The sequence below is a fragment of the Curcuma longa genome, chromosome 12 (assembly GCF_044706935.1).
Source record: "Curcuma longa cultivar G26 ecotype Majalengka, Jawa Barat chromosome 12, ITB_CL_G26_1.1, whole genome shotgun sequence".
In the NCBI taxonomy this organism is placed as follows: domain Eukaryota; kingdom Viridiplantae; phylum Streptophyta; class Magnoliopsida; order Zingiberales; family Zingiberaceae; genus Curcuma; species Curcuma longa.
The window spans coordinates 806,634-824,202 of NC_133872.1; the positions used below are offsets into that span (position 1 = coordinate 806,634).

General features: G+C 38.4%; 3 protein-coding genes across 4 annotated transcripts; all 3 read right to left on the reverse strand.

The window, feature by feature from the left end:
* Positions 1 to 62: 62 nt before the first annotated feature.
* LOC141843222 (uncharacterized) lies at positions 63 to 5,413 on the reverse strand. 2 transcript variants are annotated; one of them, XM_074731267.1, is made up of 6 exons: positions 5,303 to 5,413; positions 3,933 to 4,467; positions 2,511 to 3,087; positions 2,275 to 2,432; positions 2,090 to 2,187; positions 63 to 474 (listed from the first exon to the last, which is right to left on the reverse strand). In XM_074731267.1, exons 2-6 carry the CDS (start codon positions 4,390 to 4,392, stop codon positions 148 to 150), a joined length of 1,620 nt encoding a protein of 539 aa, XP_074587368.1. In that variant the 5' UTR covers positions 4,393 to 4,467; positions 5,303 to 5,413; the 3' UTR covers positions 63 to 147. The 2 variants fall into 2 exon arrangements, with proteins under 2 accessions (XP_074587368.1, XP_074587369.1); XM_074731268.1 differs by having other exon boundaries at positions 3,933 to 4,499; positions 5,303 to 5,404.
* Positions 5,414 to 7,556: 2,143 nt separating this feature from the next.
* Positions 7,557 to 11,492, reverse strand: LOC141842928 (CBL-interacting protein kinase 1-like). Its single transcript, XM_074730914.1, has 13 exons — positions 11,215 to 11,492; positions 11,051 to 11,113; positions 10,050 to 10,121; positions 9,802 to 9,909; positions 9,625 to 9,705; positions 9,452 to 9,505; positions 9,215 to 9,340; positions 8,925 to 9,134; positions 8,740 to 8,844; positions 8,494 to 8,610; positions 8,323 to 8,385; positions 7,966 to 8,040; positions 7,557 to 7,823 (listed from the first exon to the last, which is right to left on the reverse strand). Exons 1-13 carry the CDS (start codon positions 11,383 to 11,385, stop codon positions 7,707 to 7,709), a joined length of 1,362 nt encoding a protein of 453 aa, XP_074587015.1. The 5' UTR covers positions 11,386 to 11,492; the 3' UTR covers positions 7,557 to 7,706.
* Positions 11,493 to 15,963: 4,471 nt separating this feature from the next.
* LOC141842929 (NAC domain-containing protein 43-like) lies at positions 15,964 to 17,328 on the reverse strand. The gene is made up of 3 exons (XM_074730916.1): positions 17,154 to 17,328; positions 16,800 to 17,074; positions 15,964 to 16,722 (listed from the first exon to the last, which is right to left on the reverse strand). The coding sequence occupies exons 1-3, from the start codon at positions 17,326 to 17,328 to the stop codon at positions 16,048 to 16,050; spliced, it is 1,125 nt and encodes a 374-aa protein (XP_074587017.1). The 3' UTR covers positions 15,964 to 16,047.
* Between the last annotated feature and the right edge of the window lie 241 nt (positions 17,329 to 17,569).

The following is a 17,569-nucleotide window of genomic DNA, read 5'->3' on the forward strand; positions in this document are numbered from 1 at the left end:
CAATTGACCGAACACTTTAATATCTTTATAAATTGTATCCCTTAAGGATAAATCATCAACTCTAGTTCAATTATCTTTTGTAAATTGTATCCCTTATGGATAAATCATCAACTCTAGTTCCATTATCTTTCTCTAACACTTTAGGCATCAAGGATGCATCGGAGCATTGCTACCGCCACAAAGTGATTCGTAATCACGCCCAGTCCCGCAAGCTGCTTGTTGTGTTGCACCATAAGATGGAGGTGCCTGTGTAGAATCACGAGCAGCAGCAGTCATTCCGGTGGCTGACAGAGCCACACCAGCTCCTCTAGCAGCATATCCAGAGGCTAAGGATGCAAGAAAGCCTTGAGGTCCATCGTTGCCTGTAATTCCCAAAATGTCGTCCCTTGGGACAATCGAGGCTTTGTATACGGCTTGAGCAGAGACCAAACCAGCTGCACTTTCGTGATATGGAGCTGCAACACCAGCATGCCCCTGTAATTTAAATAGAAGTCAAGACAGCATCTCTACGACATATGAATTTTAACTTTGTATATGGCTTTCATGCGGATTAACTAGTTTCTTGAAATTGAAAAGAAGGGTGTAAAGAAATTGTATTTTAAACAACTATAGCAAGTCATGTTAGTACCAATTATTTTAGGGTCGACTGAGAAAAGGAGAAAAGTAAGGATTTTGATATCTTCTCTGGAGACTACAAGTGAATGCTGAAAGAGAAACCAAGCAAAAGTTTATCATTATTTATTTCCATTTCTTTTATTCTCAAGTATTTCACAACCTTAGAACATAGTTGGTCTTGGACCTGTTCAAGATCTGGAAAGTTGGGATGAGGGACTTCATCACCTATGTCACCACGAAGCAGAAAACTCAAGAGGCAGCCAAGGGAAGTCTGCACGCATCAAGGATGTCATGTAATTCACTGAAGGTAGCAATGTGTTGTGAGGATGAACCACAAAGTCAAGCAAGTGACAATCTATACGCGAAGGAATTGAGTGTGGCACTTGCTGTCACCTCTAGGGTTCATAAAACAAATTTTCTACTAGCATAGAGAAAAGTCAAACAGAGATCGGCCAGTAAAGGGGAACCACTTAAACCAAACTGAGATGAAGCATCTTGCCAAAGATATCAACACCAGGAGGCAAGGTAGCAGACCTGCAGTGACAAGGGAAGATGCGAGGCTATGATATGAAAACCATGACATGATATTGTCAATAGAGAAAGAAAGAAAGCTGGGATGTGAACACAAGGGAGACAGAGAAGAAAAAATAGCATCGTTGAAGAGGGGAGATTGCACCGTTACATGAAATTCAAGGCTCTCCCTACGGAGCTGAAGGGAAAAAATCCAATGCAAAACTCTAATTTACCCATTCTGATAGCAAGTACAAAGGGATGAAAGTGTATTATACTATTATACCAATATATACGTACAAGACTCTTACATAATAACCTACTATTAAATGTCAAATTCAAGACAACCTAGACTCTTATAAACTAAAACGACTAATACGTTTTACATGTGTTTGTAATTATGACAAGTAGAATTTTGTTTGATCCTCATATCTTCAAGTCTAGCTCATTCAGTTTGTAAAACTATAAAAGATATGGATCCTCTCTGAACATCTTCATACTATATTAATATTTTTTTTCTCCCATACTATCATCTTATCATTCTCGTCTAGGTTACAATTTTTTTGTATGTGTTGTTTCTTAATTGCTCAACACTCCCCATAATGTAATTGGAACTGTGGTTAGTATCACAGAATCTTTCTTTTTGTGATCCACAACAATCGCACAACTAAATACTTTCTGCATTTGAACCACTTAATAGTTATCCTAGCATCTACATCTTTTTCTTTTATAAATAATATATTCAAGATACCTAAAAGTCTCGTAGAACTTTTCTTCCATCCATTTTAACTATTCCCTCTTTTCTAAAATTCCACAATTCGAAACTACGAGTTTATCCTATTTGTACTCAAACATCTCTTTTTATGTAATCAATTATCTTCTGAGTTATGAAGCAAAAAGCAAGAATGCCTGGTAAAGCAAATCCATGATAATTAGAGTACTAGGTAAACAAAGGCAGGGATACCTTTCCATATCTATCTTCGTAAGGAATTTGTCTGGCATGATATCTTCCAGATGCAGCATTGTCATTGTACGCATCAGCATTTATCCCAAATTGTCCACCTGACATCCAAAGTTTGTCCAAAAAAAACCATAATAAATTTCACAAGAAATGCCCTCTTTTATGAAGCATGTGAAAAAAATATGAACCTAACGTAGTGGTAGGACTTTTGTCTATGATGGTAGCATTTGACAATTCCACATGCAGTTTTTCTAATTCCCTAGTCATTGAGTCAAAATTTTTCTCCATAGCTTGAAGAGACTCATAATGACCAATGCGCAATTTCCTCTCGTTGTCATATGTATCTCTGCAATGTTTTTAGAGGAGAAGCTTGAACATTTTTCATTATGAAAGTATCAATTGACAATGGAAGGAGAGCTCTGACCTGCAACATTGATATTCTTGTCTGAGAACCTCAAGTTCAGACATCAATGCTAGAATTTGCTGGTCATCACCACGGCTCCTTTGCAAATCCTGATTCATCTGTTGTACTTGAGAGATTAATTCTTGTCTTGTCGCTGCCAAGCTTTGTGCTTCAGCATGAGCCTGTTGCAACTCCACTTTCACAGATTCAGAAGCTTTCAAATCAGTTTCCATCTTTGCAACCTTATCTGAGAACAATTTTAACTGTTGATCTTGCCCAGTTTTTACTGCATCCATTTGGTTTTGCAGTCTTTGCAGCTCCTGTTGGGCAGCTGCTAATTCTTGCTTCAAAGAAGAATGGACGCCAGCAAATCTTTGGTTCTCTGCTGCGAGTCGTTGCATTTCCCAGTGTTGTGAAGTAAGCGTCTGCTCCATAATTTCTAGAGGTGGTAGTGTATCAGAAGGAAATGGAACAGGTGTAGGATGGATGCCTGGACCAAATGGCTCCGTGTGGAGCAAGGCAGGACCAGGTAGAGGCCATGACACATGCAAAGGAGGTATAAAACCTTGGTATCCCAAAGGGGGCTGCAGTAAATACCCTTGAAACATTACAAATGTATAAGCGAAGGTACATTTTTCAATCAAACAAGAACCAATAGAAGATCAATCAGTTACCATGTGATATAGGGAATTTTTAATAACAAGAAAAATTGGCAAACAAAATATATCCCACCATGCTCAGCATGGGTGCACCAAACGAAACCACATGAGAGCGCCTACTATGGCATGACTTACAGTGACAACATCACTACAAAACAACTAGTTGACAACCTTCAAATATAAAAATATTGAAACTACAATGTTTGTAGATGGAGAACAAACCAATTAAATTACCACCAGAACTGCAGTAAAAATATTGACTACAACGTAAAAAGATTTTCAGCAACCAACCCATTCTAAGAAACAAAAATAAGAAAATCAAACATCTAAAAGTTTTAGGAAATAAATACATAAAAAATCAGAAAATTACAGCAGGTCCATGTATAAGTCTGTCTAGCTAAATCACAAAACTTCAGGCAATGAAGTTGCTGAGAGTCCAGCGACTCCCCACAATAAATTAACTACAAAAATTCACAGAAAACCATCATAGATTCTGGAAGGTAGATATAAATTCATCAATTCAAACACGAGATACCATAGGTCAATCACAGTAACCTCCAAATATCAAATAAAAGATCAACATCAATGTCGCCTCATGTGTCAACAATCCACAAGTTCCAACATATAACATATTTGAACCAAAATAAAAATGAAACCAGAACATAAAACCTAACCACAACAATTTCTTAATCAATCACTAATAAATTGAATAATTAAAAAAATTAAAAACAAGGATACAAAAACGTTCATTCACTAATAAATTTAATCCTCAAAGTTTATGTACCTGAGTGGAAATTATGAGGATATTGGACTCTCATATCCTTCTCTTGAGCAAAGGCAAAACTCTGAGTTGTGGTGCTCTGATGCCTTTGACTCACCTTGTGTTGTTTTGGCTCTTGTTGAGCACTATGCTGGTCGTTGCGAGTCTTCAGCACACAATCCTTCCTCAAATGCCCCGTCTGCTTGCAAAAGTTACAAACATCTTCAACCAAGGGGCATGCCTTAGACAAGTGTCCTCGTTCACAGCAGTTGAAGCATCGTATCTTCTCTTTGGCTGCACTAGATGTATGACTCCGCGACCGTCGCTTTTTTTTAGCATTCAGTTTAGTTTTCCTCGGACACTCATCCTTGACATGCCCTGATTCCTTGCAAAAGAAGCAAACATCCTCATCCAAGATACAATCATCAACAAGGTGCCCATGTTCACCACATCTAAAGCATCGCGCTGACTTTGAAGAAGACATCTAACTCTTGCTTAGATTTTGAAGAACTCTAGCAAATATTTTCTATTTGCCTTCTTTGATGGTCACGATAGCTCACTGGCAGTTCCAACGAAAATGTAAGTACAAACCTTTCCAAAGAAAGAATAAGTAAATGTTATTCTCTTATTGTTCAACTTCAAGTAATTGAGTTTTATCATCGCAATATAAAAAAGATAGAAAAAAAAAAGACAGCATAGACAAGGTTTATGGGCATGATAGAGTTAACTTATGGCTCGAGCAATTTGTGATCTTCAGTGTTATCTACAAACAGCACTCCTACATGCAGGATGGAAATTACAAGTATCTAATGGTGATCTAAAAAATAGTTCTCCATTTTGTAAGCCAATATTAGTAAATGTTGCAAGCGATTCCAACCAAGAGACATAAGAATTTAATGTAAATACGCTAAGCATACTTGTTAGCTAGGAAAAAAATCGCAGCGAAGCAGAAATGGTTCGAACATTTTCACCCAATATGTTACTAGTTATCAGTTAAAGGGCTAGGATTACTTTAATTAACACAGGCTCCTGACACAACTGTATCTGCATGAGATTTCATATCGAAATTCATTTCTCGTCCACTATATAATGCCAGACAAAACTCGCTTTTAAACCATGTACAGTATCGACTGCCAAAAAAAAATCAAGTCAAGATATTCATAGTTTTCAATAGATTCTGATGTAATCTTTTTTAAAAGAGAGAGGGGGGAGGGAGGGAAGGACGGAGGAGATCCTACTCCGCCCATTCACAATGTTTTAAGGTGTAAATCTCTGCGGAACGGTTTGTGGTGACCTAGAAACCTTCATAGGCTCATAGCATACATGATAATGGAATCGAAAAAAGGAGAAAGGAAGAAAGGTAGCGACTTCAAGAAAAGAGGGAAGAATCTTACATTGTCAAAGAAAGCTATGGATCGGAGTCCGCCGGAAAAGACTGCCGGCATCGGACAGGGAGCCCGCAAAGGGTTTGGAGATGCCCTAATGATCTCGGATGTAAATTCACCGCCACAAGCGGTCACCAGACGACTGCTCCAGTTTTATACGGTTTAAATTTACAGTCCCTCGTGATTGACGGTGGAGATGTGGTTTAGCAGAGATTGGGTACGTTTGTGGGTTCATTTTGGTCATCACTTTTCTACTTAAGTCATGTATCTGTCAGGCTTAGCGATTATTTTATCTATTTTTCTTTTGTTTTTGTTTTTGATAAATCGAAAAATTATAATTTATTAAACCTACAAAAATTCATATATAACACCAATAAATCTGACTTCGCCAGGATTCAAACCCTTACTCTCTTCTGTAAATCTGTTACGTCATAACCAACTTAACTATGTCCCAGGAGCATCATTTTATCTACTTAAGTCATGTACTTATAAGCTCCTATGCAAAGATTTAATTTTGTAATACTCCATTTTTGTAAAACTCTAATATCCAATTTTTAAGATTCCACTAAGGCCTTGACGTAACGCTCAAGGTCTCTATATATTTTTTTAATTAATATCATACATCTAATCTTTCGATTCGATTAATTTTGAAGTGATCGGATAAATTAGAAAGCACTTACAATAAATAATCTAACAATTAAACGTTCTTAGATCAATCTCTCATTATAACCTATATTAGATTGATGATTAAGAAAATTTAGCATAGAAATTTAAAGATAATCGTTGATGATACCCATTCAACCTCAAAATGTTGTAACAGAATAAAGTTGTTAGAGATGTCTTAAAAGGTTTATCACTTTACGTGATGTTTACAAGTTTATTTGAACTTGTATAGGTGCAGTAAAATCTACAAATAAAAAATATAAATCATGGATATTGTTACTGTTGAGAATTAAAATGGAAATAATAAGAGTTCGATAAAGGTGTTTTGATCTAGGTGAGTAGACGAACAGTGTGCAAGCAAAGATACAATCGTTCGGTAGATTCATCCATGATAGTCTTCGAATACTATTTCAGGTCATCACGACCACCAGTGCTTGGTGGAGATTCACAGTTTGTCGTTATATTCTGGGAAACAAATGACCCACATTAATTGTCCAATAATTATTGACATACAGTAATTTTCAATTCAGTGCATTCTCATAATATTTCTGACAAAGATTGTCCAATAGTTACCACATCAATGATTGTCGATTTTGGATCTCTTCAATGACACGCGTCTAGATTTTTGTCAGAACTTAGAAGCCCAACACTTGCCTGACCATTGGATCCAACCATCGTCTTGGCTAGAAGCTCATCATTGACCTATCGCAAGAGGATAAATGTTAGAAGTCTCAAAAATAAATCCGACCCACCAACCCAACCTGAGTTGACTTGAAAATTATCAAGTTAGGGTTGGAGGTTTTCGAATTCGGATTGGGTTCGGATTAAAAAGGTTGAATTGAGTTCGAGTCGAATTCAGATTGACCCAAGTTGATTCGAATTTAGGGTTTAGGTATTTTTGAGATTAAATCAAATTTTATTTTGAAAATTAAGATATTTTAACATAATGCTAATATGACAGTGATAAAATATTAAGATAAAAATAAAGAATTATCAAAGAAAATAATAAAAAATTAGGTTATTTGAGTTAGTCGAATTATACAGGTTCATGTTTAAGATTTTCAAATCGAGTTCGAGTTTAGATCAAGTTTGAATTAAAAATTTTTTAATAATATTTTTGTTTCAATCCGATCCAATCTATCCAAATTGACACCCCTAATAAATGTTTACTATAAACAGTTTTTAAGTTTTTGAAAAGAAAAAAAAAATCATAAACGAAAGCAAAGCCTTAGTTTTTGCAAAATGATAGTTTTTCTTTTATGTATATTCTTTGAGTCACTTGCAATTACCTTTGGAAAACATTAAGCCATGTTTGCTTTACCATAAACATCAGTCGTAGAATTACAAGATAAAATTCTAGAGTTACTGTTAACTAGAAAATTTTCTATAGGCATTTAAGAAAAAAAACACTCACATTGTTAATTTTGTAGATGCTTTTTTATGATCAAATTATTCCTTTTTCTATTGTGTGCTTTATGAAATCCCAACTTCTCGATGACCTTATTGCCTGACTGTTGTTCCATCATTGTTGTCTTCCATGTATGAAAATTTTTTAGCTGCTCTGGTAGCTAATTCTCAACTTTAATTAATTTGGAACTAATTGAATAGTGATGCTCAATGAGCAACCATTTACTGCATTCAACTGTAGTGTGCATATGTGTTTTGCAAAACTTTCATTGTAAGTTTAAAGGCATAATGAGCTTTCATATTAGTAACCTATCGACTCTTACTTGAGCCAGTACATATGTATTCAGGCAGCCACAGCACTCTCTCCTTCTAATCCTTTAAGCTCTGACATCAATGACTGGTTTGTCAAAGCCTCTTGGCTTTTGCTAACACCCAAGCTATCTGAAAGCTTTGCCCAAAGCTGCAAGGATGAACACTTTTAACTCTTTAAGATAAATAACTGACCTAGCTTCGTTACTAAATTTAGCAGGAATAGCCCTCTAACGTCTTGCATCATTTCAATTTCATGGGAACAATTACTTGACATTCGAAGAGAATAATACCTGCCGATACATGGAAGAATCTCCATGAGTTTTTCTTAGTTCCACCACGTACAATGATGGGCCAAGTTCAAACACCTATATAAGTTTTAGGAATGAGTGAGAATTTAGTAATTGAAAGACAGATATGCAAAGTGGTTGTAAATTCAAAGAGATTTGTGGATCCCGAATTTCAATCAGTAATTCCAACCTCTCTTGGAATCCCTACAATCATATGTTTAATAAACGCATAACACTGATCGGTTTTAAGGGAATGAATTGACAAGAAAGGTCTCAAATTGGATTTAAGAGAGCTTGGAATGTACTTCATGTATTCTCTTCTCATCAAAAGAAATGTTGAAAAATGGCTTCAAAAAATACCTCAGTAACAGCTGAAAGTGACTTGACACTCGTTTTAATCTCACAGTTTTGCATCACCTTCAACTGTAAAGACAACAAAGGTTTTAATTTTCATTTGTTTACCATTAAAAATAGACCAAAAAAAGGCTTCTTATCAGACATTCATTTTTTGAAAAGAAAAGTGAGGCTAACCTTTCCATGGCCTCTCTGTACTTGAAGTCCTATTGATGTAACAATGTCCTCAATTTTCTTTAGCAATTCTTCTGGTTGACAGTTTGAGGTGAATCTGATCTTTCTACTGGAGGCATCCTAAAGTCAACAAAATTAGGTTATCAGCTTATTGTAGATCATTAGTAGCCTCTCTAAAGCTTTATATATCAGAACTCGAGGGTTCAAACTCAAATTTTTAGAAATTTGATAGACGAATTGGGAGTTCACCTCTTCCTCAAAGAACCCAGAGAGGTCAAGGCAAGATGACATTCCAATTAGCTCAAAAGCATTGATATGATGGCATGCATCTCCATGTTTGTCTGCTTCAGGAACCTTGACCAAACATTCAAATTGCTACCTTTCAACACAAAATAATGTGTGGTGATTAAGTTAAGTTTCAGAAAATCATCTACCTCTCTGATTGAGAAAGATTCAACATCAGAGTCAATGTCTTCCTCATCCTCTTCAGGTTCAACAGGAGTATAGTCTTGCTTGAACCATTTATCTTCTTTGATTTGAGTCATATTTATCCTCGTTTGAGGATTTGGGTCAAGAACTCTCCTTATCATATTGCGGGCTCCAGCAGAAAGCCATTTAGGAATCTGGACATCACCCTTTGATATCTAGCCAATGTAAAAAAGGAAATAATTAGGCAAATGATTTCTATATGTTGAGACTAGTTCTGAAAAGATCAATTACTCACTTTTTGATAAAGAACAGCAAGGTTTCTATCATCAAACGGAAGACATCCAGTAAGAATGACATACAATATTACACCACAAGACCAAATGTCTGCCGTTGCACCATCATATCCTCTGTTGGCAATAACCTTAAGTTCATGGAAGGAACATGCGTTACAATGTGCTTTTCTTTTATAGACAAATATAAAACATACAAAACCTTAGCAGGATTTTTCAGATACAATAAGATCAATTTTTACCTCAGGGGCAACATAGTTTGGACTTCCACAGGTTGTGTGCAATAAGCCATCATGCTGGCAAAAGTAATTAGAAAAAGGAAAAATAAGAAAAAGTAATTGACATTGCGAACCAATAAATGTAAATAGCATTATGAGCAAGATGTCTATTTGGAAGTATTGTATGAAGCACTTACCCCAAATTGTTGAGGTAGAGCACTTAAGCCAAAGTCAGATATTTTAATGTTTCCTTGTGTGTCAAGAAGCACATTTTCTGGCTGTATGCAAAGCATGGAAGAGAATGGAGAAGTCCTATTTGATCAAATTTTATATCTTGTTCTAATATATAAAAATTTCAATATTTGTTCGATTACCTTTAAGTCTCTGTGGAATACACCTTTCTCATGGCAATAGCTGACAGCATCAATGAGTTGCTGAAAAAGTTTACGCCCCTCAGGTTCTGGAAGCCTTCCTTTAGATTCCTTATATCGAAGAAATCAAGTGGTCAGTTAGTTATGCAGGAAACAACTTGATATGAATGACAAATTGTTTACAGATGATTAGTACGTGAAGTTCTTGCTAAATAGATTGCATTAATGGAGATCATAACAATCCTGCTTACAATTCTATCAAAAAGCTCGCCGCCAGTTTCATATTCAAGGACCATGTAAATCTTTGTCTTGCTTGCCAGGACCTGGAGCCAACGCAAATCATAAATAAGGTAGATTAGTTAGTTCCATGACAATCCTAAGGCATTAGATGAGTGAAAAATGTTCTTCAGATTATTATTAATTAAAATGGTGGGTAAAAAGGCCAGCACCTAAGTGATTATATCGAAGAGAAAGCAAAATTCAGAGACGAGAAATTAAGGCTTGGTTTACTAGGGTGGAAAGCCATAAGAAGGGGGAGAAGGAGAGAACATACAAATATTCTATATCAAATTTTATTATTCAGTATCAATATTTTTATTATTTTATTTATTTAATTTTTAAAAATTGATGTAAGTAGATACAAAAGCACTCTCCTAGTTCCCACTGCATTAAAAAAGTAGACTTTGGTAATTTTGTTCCTAATTATTCTTTTTGGGGTGGAAGGGTGAGGTCGTCCTGAGTGCAACAAAATTTCAGCATGACGAGGCTAAATGGATAATTGTTCGTGGTGGACCAAGAGAAGCAAGAAAGAGAAAGTGATAAGGTCTTAAGTGACAAAGTCAGACAAAGTCAAGTCGTCCATTCCATCTCTCAAAACTTCCCTTTCTTCTAGTGTGATTCACGCTGGTCCCATTCTCAACATCCGTCGTCAACGGAGAAGCAATACCACAAGTTCTTTCTGGTTTAAGGTAAACCACAAGATCATGAACCAATACCCAAAACCACAAGTCAAGCCGTGCTCGATGTTGTGGCGGCCATGCGGTTCGTGACTTAACTCGCAACGGAAGCTTGCAATAACTGACTATTTCAAAATGGAAGACAGAACGAACGAAGAAGAAAATTGGGAAATTCCAGTCCAGGTAGAAGAGAAAATTCGTGGTCTCATCTGACGCGGTCCCAAAATTTTTCTAGAATATTCCAACACACAAAACCATCGCAAAACATAATCAAGAGTGAAGGAGAAACGAAAAACCTCAAACAATCTGACAACATTGGGATGCCTGAGGAGCTTCAGCGTCGCAATCTCCCTCTTAATCTGCAGCCCGCGAAATATAAGCATCATCGTCCAAATCAAGCATCGCACAGTTTGCTCAAATCGGTAAGAACATCAAAGAAATTACATATCGCGATTCCAACCTGGTCGTGGGTTCGGAGATCGAGGACGCGCTTGCGCTCAAGGATCTTGACGGCGAAGCAGCGGCCGGAATCGACGTGGCGGGCGAGCTTGACCTTGGCGAAGTTGCCCTCGCCGAGCGTCCGCCCGATCTCATACTTCCCCACCCGCACCACCTCTGCATCCTTCTTCATATTCTAATTTCCTCCAGAGGGACGTGGCGGCGGCGGCCGGCGGGCGGTGGCGATCGATAACAATACGCTCAGTGGCCGAGATCGAGGGGAATCGCGGAGAGGGGCGCGAGCAAGGGGACGGAAGGGGTATTTAAGTCTCTGGATCATTGTGAAACATAGCACAATGTGAACCGGTTCGCTTGCCGGATCGGTTCGGTTTGGGATTGAACCGGGGGCCCCACAATTCCAATCGGGCGGGCCCACTGCATCATGGCACTGCAATTGTTTACATCCACGATCGGAAGCGTATTTGTTTCCACGCATATTTAACATGCCATTTGTTCTTCCAAGTCGCCAAATGTGATCCATCCATCTCAAAAATATAATAAAAAAGAAAAATACTTTTTACAATTTCATTACATGAAATCTCAGTGACTGATGTCCCTCCGATTCGACTTGAAGAGAGAGGCCCAATCTCTGTACAGTTTATTTGGAGGCCCAGTTGAAGAGAGTTGCCCATGCTAAAGGTCAGCTTTCACGATCTTGTGATTTAAACCTTTAATTTTTTGGATGAAACCACGATTAAGTGCTACAAATAATCCGCGGACTAAGGCAAACAACATTTAAAATGCAAATCAATGATGTGGAGGTTGCTTAGTATGTCCTTGACTCGGTCACATAATGTTATAGGGTCTTTAAAAATTTTCCAAAGGAGCAATCCGACCCAATCCTTATGCCCAACCTTGTTATTGAGTTAGGGGGCTAACAAACCTTCCCCACCAGAAGAACTTGATGTCCTCATCGAACGCTTTTGCATGTATGTCTCAATTTTCTTTTCGAATTGCCAAAGTGTAACATCTCTTTCCAAGTAGCCTCCGATTCAAGTTTTTTCTTCTAAAGAACCAAGAATTATATTCTTCTATTTTTCTTATTGATTCTGAAGGTTCTGTGGTCAAAGATTTCCTCAACAGATTGCTTCCTCACAACTGGTGGAGCTCCCTTGGTGCTGCTTCTTGATGGATTTATTTCATCTGTATGGAACTCCTTCAAAAAAACTTACATGGAATGTAGGGTGCACCTTTAACCTTTCAAAACTTACATGGAATGGATTTATTTCACCTGTATGGAACTCCTTCAAAATCCTTGGCACTCCCTGTGCCTCCAAAGGATTTTGATTCTGGACTCTTACCGTTGGATGATCAATCTCTCTTTCTGCATTTGAAGCCACCGTTCTTCACAGACCATCTCGGAGCATAAATCATCATTGTCTTAATTTGTGAATCTGAGCAAATTCCTCCATCAGAGACCCCCGAATATGATCAAATTGAAGCCTCCAAATTGGCAATCCTTGCCCTCAAATTGTAATTAGCATCACCATCAAGGATAAAACCAATGAAGGCTTCAAGATTTGCAATCCTTCTCTGATTTTGTTGTTGACTACCGATAGCATCTATCAAACCTAGCTCTGATACCAGTTGTCACAGGGTCAAATTTTTACCTTAGAAATTTTCCTACATGACAATCAAGTTTCGTACTTGATTCAACCCAACAAATGCATCACCAAAGGGCAAGAGAATTCCTTCTTCAAATATGACCAACAAAGGTCACCGACAAGCAAACACATTCAATTTACAAAATAACTCCCAATCTTTACTATGCATGACAATAAAGGAATACAAAGTGGATCTTTACATATTTGCTCACACAATCCCCCTCTCCTTTGCCATTGCCCAACTTTGCCTATTTATAACGCATAGGTAATAGTTGGTTTGGCTGTTACAAACATTTACATGACAATTTTGTCAACTACCGTTCCACATGTGCAAACTATTTGTCCACATATCATTTGTTGTTTTGGCGGCATGTCAAAGGTCAGCTTTCACTCCTTATGCTTGGCCCAAGCCCATCTCTGCGGACTAAGGTGAAACAACCCTTGCTACAAATCCTATCACTGCTTGGCACGTCTTGTGCACATGCCCAATAGACTAAATCAAAGGAGCAACAACTCATTCCTTATGCCTAGCCTTCTTATCTAGTTAGGGGGCTAACACATATCCTTGACTCGGTTAATATAGAGTCCAAATCCTTAACTCAATCAGTACGGGTCCGGATCCGAATTCCTCAGAGTTAGTTTTGGCTACACTTAGTTTGAATCAAACATGATCAGAATGACCTCAAAATATGTCGACGATACTTATGAGGAGTTCGATAGTACTTAGATTACCATTGTCAATTGTTCAATAAGGTTTGGGCCAAGTCAGTGGAGAACTTTTATCCAATAGATTAATTGGGTTGGATAAAAGTGGATTCAAACAAAAGGCGTGTCAATTGCGGAAAGGATGTCAAGTCAAGAGGTCTGATAGTTATCTAGTCAACAATAATGGACAGCAACTGGAACAACACAACAGTTACAAATTGGTTATGCAACTACTTGAAATAAAAAAGTCGAATAAAAAAGGAGCTCAATTCAACTGTTATAGGAGCAAAATATATTTTTTATTTCTTCTCTATATATAAGGTAGTCATTTCAACAAACAAGATATTCTCAATATACCGAATGTCATAATTTTCTTGTTATTCTTTGTTCTATTGCTCTATTCTTTCCTCCAACTCTAACTTAAGACAAAGGAGGAGTCACACCAAGGTGCGCTTTGTCTGATCTCTTGTTGATCTTTTTCAATTGGGCAGAGAGAAGTCAATTCGCCAAGATCTATCCGTTCTACGCCAACTTGCCAAACACATATCCGACTCGGTAAAAATCAACTCCTAATTGAAGAGGTAGATCTATTTGCAACTAACTCAGCAAAAGTCAATAGAGGATTATCCGACGGGAGTTAACTCATCCTTCGATTTCAAACGAGATCAATCACATATGCCATGATTTTTCAGCATTCCTAATTCACCATTATACAATTTAACTCCCTCATCAAGTTCTATATTATACATTATCTTTTCATGATTAACATCTTGAGAGAACCCTAAGTCTGATGATGGTGCTGGGTGATTACCTTGACTATGTATAGCCCAACCAAACCTTTTAATTTTATAATTAAGGTATTTAAATGACGTTAACAGTTTAATTCTCCTACCACTCTTAATTAATCATGGAATTAAAGAGACAGTGTTTTTTTTTTCTTCACTTTTGGTGAAGGTTCTCCAGTCTCTATATGACATGAAAGATGCACCAACTCCTTTTGACATCTAAAAAGGTTCTCAAGGACTACTCATCTGATGCCTAAAGCTAGAGGATAACAGCTTCATTATTGATTGCGAAAGAGATTTTGAAACTGATCAAGTGAAAATAAATATATATGATTACCTCCATATATGTGTGCAGTATCCTTTTTTAGTAACCTGTGTGAGTTTTTCAGGAGTAGTTAATTACCATCATAAACGAACTGTTGATCCAATGACTACTTTTTCTAAAAAGTTTTTCCAACTACGATTAATATATTTATATGTCTCACTTTATCGCCATCCTACCAATACCATTAAGTGTAAAATTACTACTTTAATTTGAGAGATATTGAAATGCTATCTAACGATATATAATTAAGTAGACAAAACGTTAAAAATTATTCGCAAGGCTTGTATGAATCGCAGTCCTTCTACTTGCTCTTTAATTCCCATGTAACTTTAGCTGTAAGTTTTTGTTTAATTTCTTTCTACTCTTTAATTTCTTAAAGACGTGAGTTTTTCCATGATATCATTTCTGGTTAAAAGGTTTTTCCTAACTTGTGATGCGTGTTCGTTAGACTTTTCCTTTCTTCTAACTCCTGTAATCAGATTCGATGACAACATTAGATACTGAACTTAACGACCTACGTGATACTGATGAACAGGAACAAGATCAAGACAAACGATGGAAACAGCTGACTTGATATCAAAAAGGAAGAACGAGAAAAGCGTGGAAGCTCTGTGCCGACGGTTCTTTAATTATCCCCAGTTTTAAAGCTTTTTATCATTTTACGCCAGCCATTAACAACAGCACAATAATCATCTGCAAAAATTATAAATCAACTTTTTAAGACGTGTGGCCTACTACTCACTTTATCGCAACACTTAACGCAGGCAATATATATAATACTACTTTTTCCTCATCCTTGAACATGGAGATTTGTCTCGAAAAAGATCTGCAAGAAGTGTACCTATTCATAAATAATTAATGGCCTCCCGGCCCTTTCTTGCTTTATAGCTTTCAAAGTCTGGAAGATCGAGGAACGTACTGCGCTTAACTGCTAAAGCAGATTTGATGAATTAAGATATATAACATATCGATCGATTGTAAAGAGATATGTTGATAATATTTTGTACGTACAACTAATTATGAAATGGAAATATTTCATTTTAGTTTATTTGTTAATCAAACACTTAACTAAATGGGTAGTATATATATAATCTAAGCACTCCATTACACCATGCACTAAGACAACAAAATTTTAAGGAGGCACTTTTATATATTAAAAATAATAAATCATATCATATAATTAACAATACATATATATGTATATATATAGTATAATTCCATCTATTTTCACTCGATACACACTCATCTATCCTCACGTAATTATTCTTTAATTAATTTGCCATGCTCCCAATATTTCTGTGTGTTAAATTTTCAAAGTTATATAAGTTTCCATGCGACTTCATTGAATCTGTGCGCCCGCCGGCCGGCCGTTTCTTCTACAGGGAACGACGGCTTATGTTGTCCGACATCGACATCGTCGACGCTGTCCTCGTCAAGCTCCATAGATCGCCGTCTTCTCGTGGACGGTACACACCGTCGTCCTCATTCTCCTCCACACTTATTCTGCCAACCGGCGAGTGGATGTCAAAGGAGAAGCAAGCTTCCTCGCCGCCGTTTGTGCTGCCGCCGTCGAGTTGCGAGGCAAGAAGCCGGTCGAACGAAGCCCAGTCGCCGGCGGCCGGCTCCGCTTCCTCTGTCCTCATGCTGCACGATCCATCTACAGCGACGCAGTAGGGGTTGCCGTCCATGATCGGGGTCTCCAGTGCCGGTAGTTTCATGAACATCTCCAGCAGCCCGCCACCGGCGATTTCACTCGGCCGCCGATCATCGACGGCGCGTTTGGTACTATTGCAGTTCGCACCGCGTTCCCTCTTGCACGATCTACCCATGAACTGGAGAATCTGATCGAATGCGCCACCACCCTCGCCGCCGGGGCTACCAACATAGGAAGAGTTGTTGGTGTCGGAATCGACGCTGGGTCTGTCGTGGTGATGGCGGTGGTGGTGGAGGTTCTTCTTCTTGAACACTCGGCACACCACCCACCCTTCTTCTTGATTATGATCAATAATACTAGTACTGATCGTCGTTTCTCCCAATACCGCGCCACCGATCTAAATTATTGTCAATCAATTACTCACATATAAATCGCGCGAAATAAAATCACCAGATAAGAATAATGATTACGCACACGGATGAGATCTTGGGGGTGGTCCTCGAGCCTGTACTCGTGCATGATCCAGTCGGACTTCTGGCCGTGGGGGGCGCGGCCTGTGTAGAACACCAGCGTCTTGCGCATGCCGATCCGGCGGGCGCCGGAGTAGATGAGCTTGTCGCGCCCTGTGGCCTTCCAGAAGCCGGCGGCGGTCGCCCGGTTGGTCCGCGTGCCGGTGGGGTACTTCTTGTCCTTGTGGCTGAAGAAGTACCAGTCGCTCTGCGGCGTGGACGACCCGATCCTACACTTCTCTGCATTCATTCACATAATCACACAAAACTGCGGCAACTAACTGACTGCAATTGCTCGATCGATCGAGACAAACGGAACCTTGTATATCCCATGGCTCGAGCTTGTTGAGGTCGACGTCGCGGATGACGTCGAGGTCGATCTGCTGGGAGGAGACCTTCTTGCGGAGGTAGTAGGAGAGGAGCTCCTCCTCGGTGGGGTGGAAGCGAAAGCCCGGCGGCACCACGGACTGCCCGTTCACTTGGATGATGCTCATGATCTCTAGCTCTGGCTAATCAATGGCCACGCAAGAGCTGAAGCGATCTCAGAAAGGAAGGACAGATGGGGAAGACAGTGGGTGATCCTCGAGCTTATTTATGTAGTGCAGAAATTAATTAACGATATATATATTTGTATCAGATCAATTAACAAATTGAGACATAGACGTGCCATCATGCAACGATCTTGTCGTCTTTGTTCTTGTTGTTGTTGATGGTATGGTCCCCAACTGACCCTGT

Bases quoted from the DNA above. Each gene is read 5' to 3' on its own strand.
- LOC141843222 (XM_074731267.1), bottom strand. From the start codon at position 4,392: ATGTCTTCTTCAAAGTCAGCGCGATGCTTTAGATGTGGTGAACATGGG. The intron at 2,433-2,510 runs GTCAGAGCTCTC...AAAACATTGCAG, and splicing joins CAAGAATATCAATGTTGCAG to AGATACATATGACAACGAGA. The intron at 475-2,089 runs GTATCCCTGCCT...TTTAAATTACAG, and splicing joins ACGAAGATAGATATGGAAAG to GGGCATGCTGGTGTTGCAGC.
- LOC141842928 (XM_074730914.1), bottom strand. From the start codon at position 11,385: ATGAAGAAGGATGCAGAGGTGGTGCGGGTGGGGAAGTATGAGATCGGG. The intron at 10,122-11,050 runs GTTTTTCGTTTC...CGTTGGCTCCAG, and splicing joins ATGTTGTCAGATTGTTTGAG to GTCCTGGCAAGCAAGACAAA. The intron at 9,506-9,624 runs GTAAGTGCTTCA...TACTTTTGCCAG, and splicing joins CTCTACCTCAACAATTTGGG to CATGATGGCTTATTGCACAC.
- LOC141842929 (XM_074730916.1), bottom strand. From the start codon at position 17,328: ATGAGCATCATCCAAGTGAACGGGCAGTCCGTGGTGCCGCCGGGCTTT. The intron at 17,075-17,153 runs GTTCCGTTTGTC...GAATGAATGCAG, and splicing joins CGAGCCATGGGATATACAAG to AGAAGTGTAGGATCGGGTCG. The intron at 16,723-16,799 runs GTGCGTAATCAT...ACAATAATTTAG, and splicing joins ACCCCCAAGATCTCATCCGT to ATCGGTGGCGCGGTATTGGG.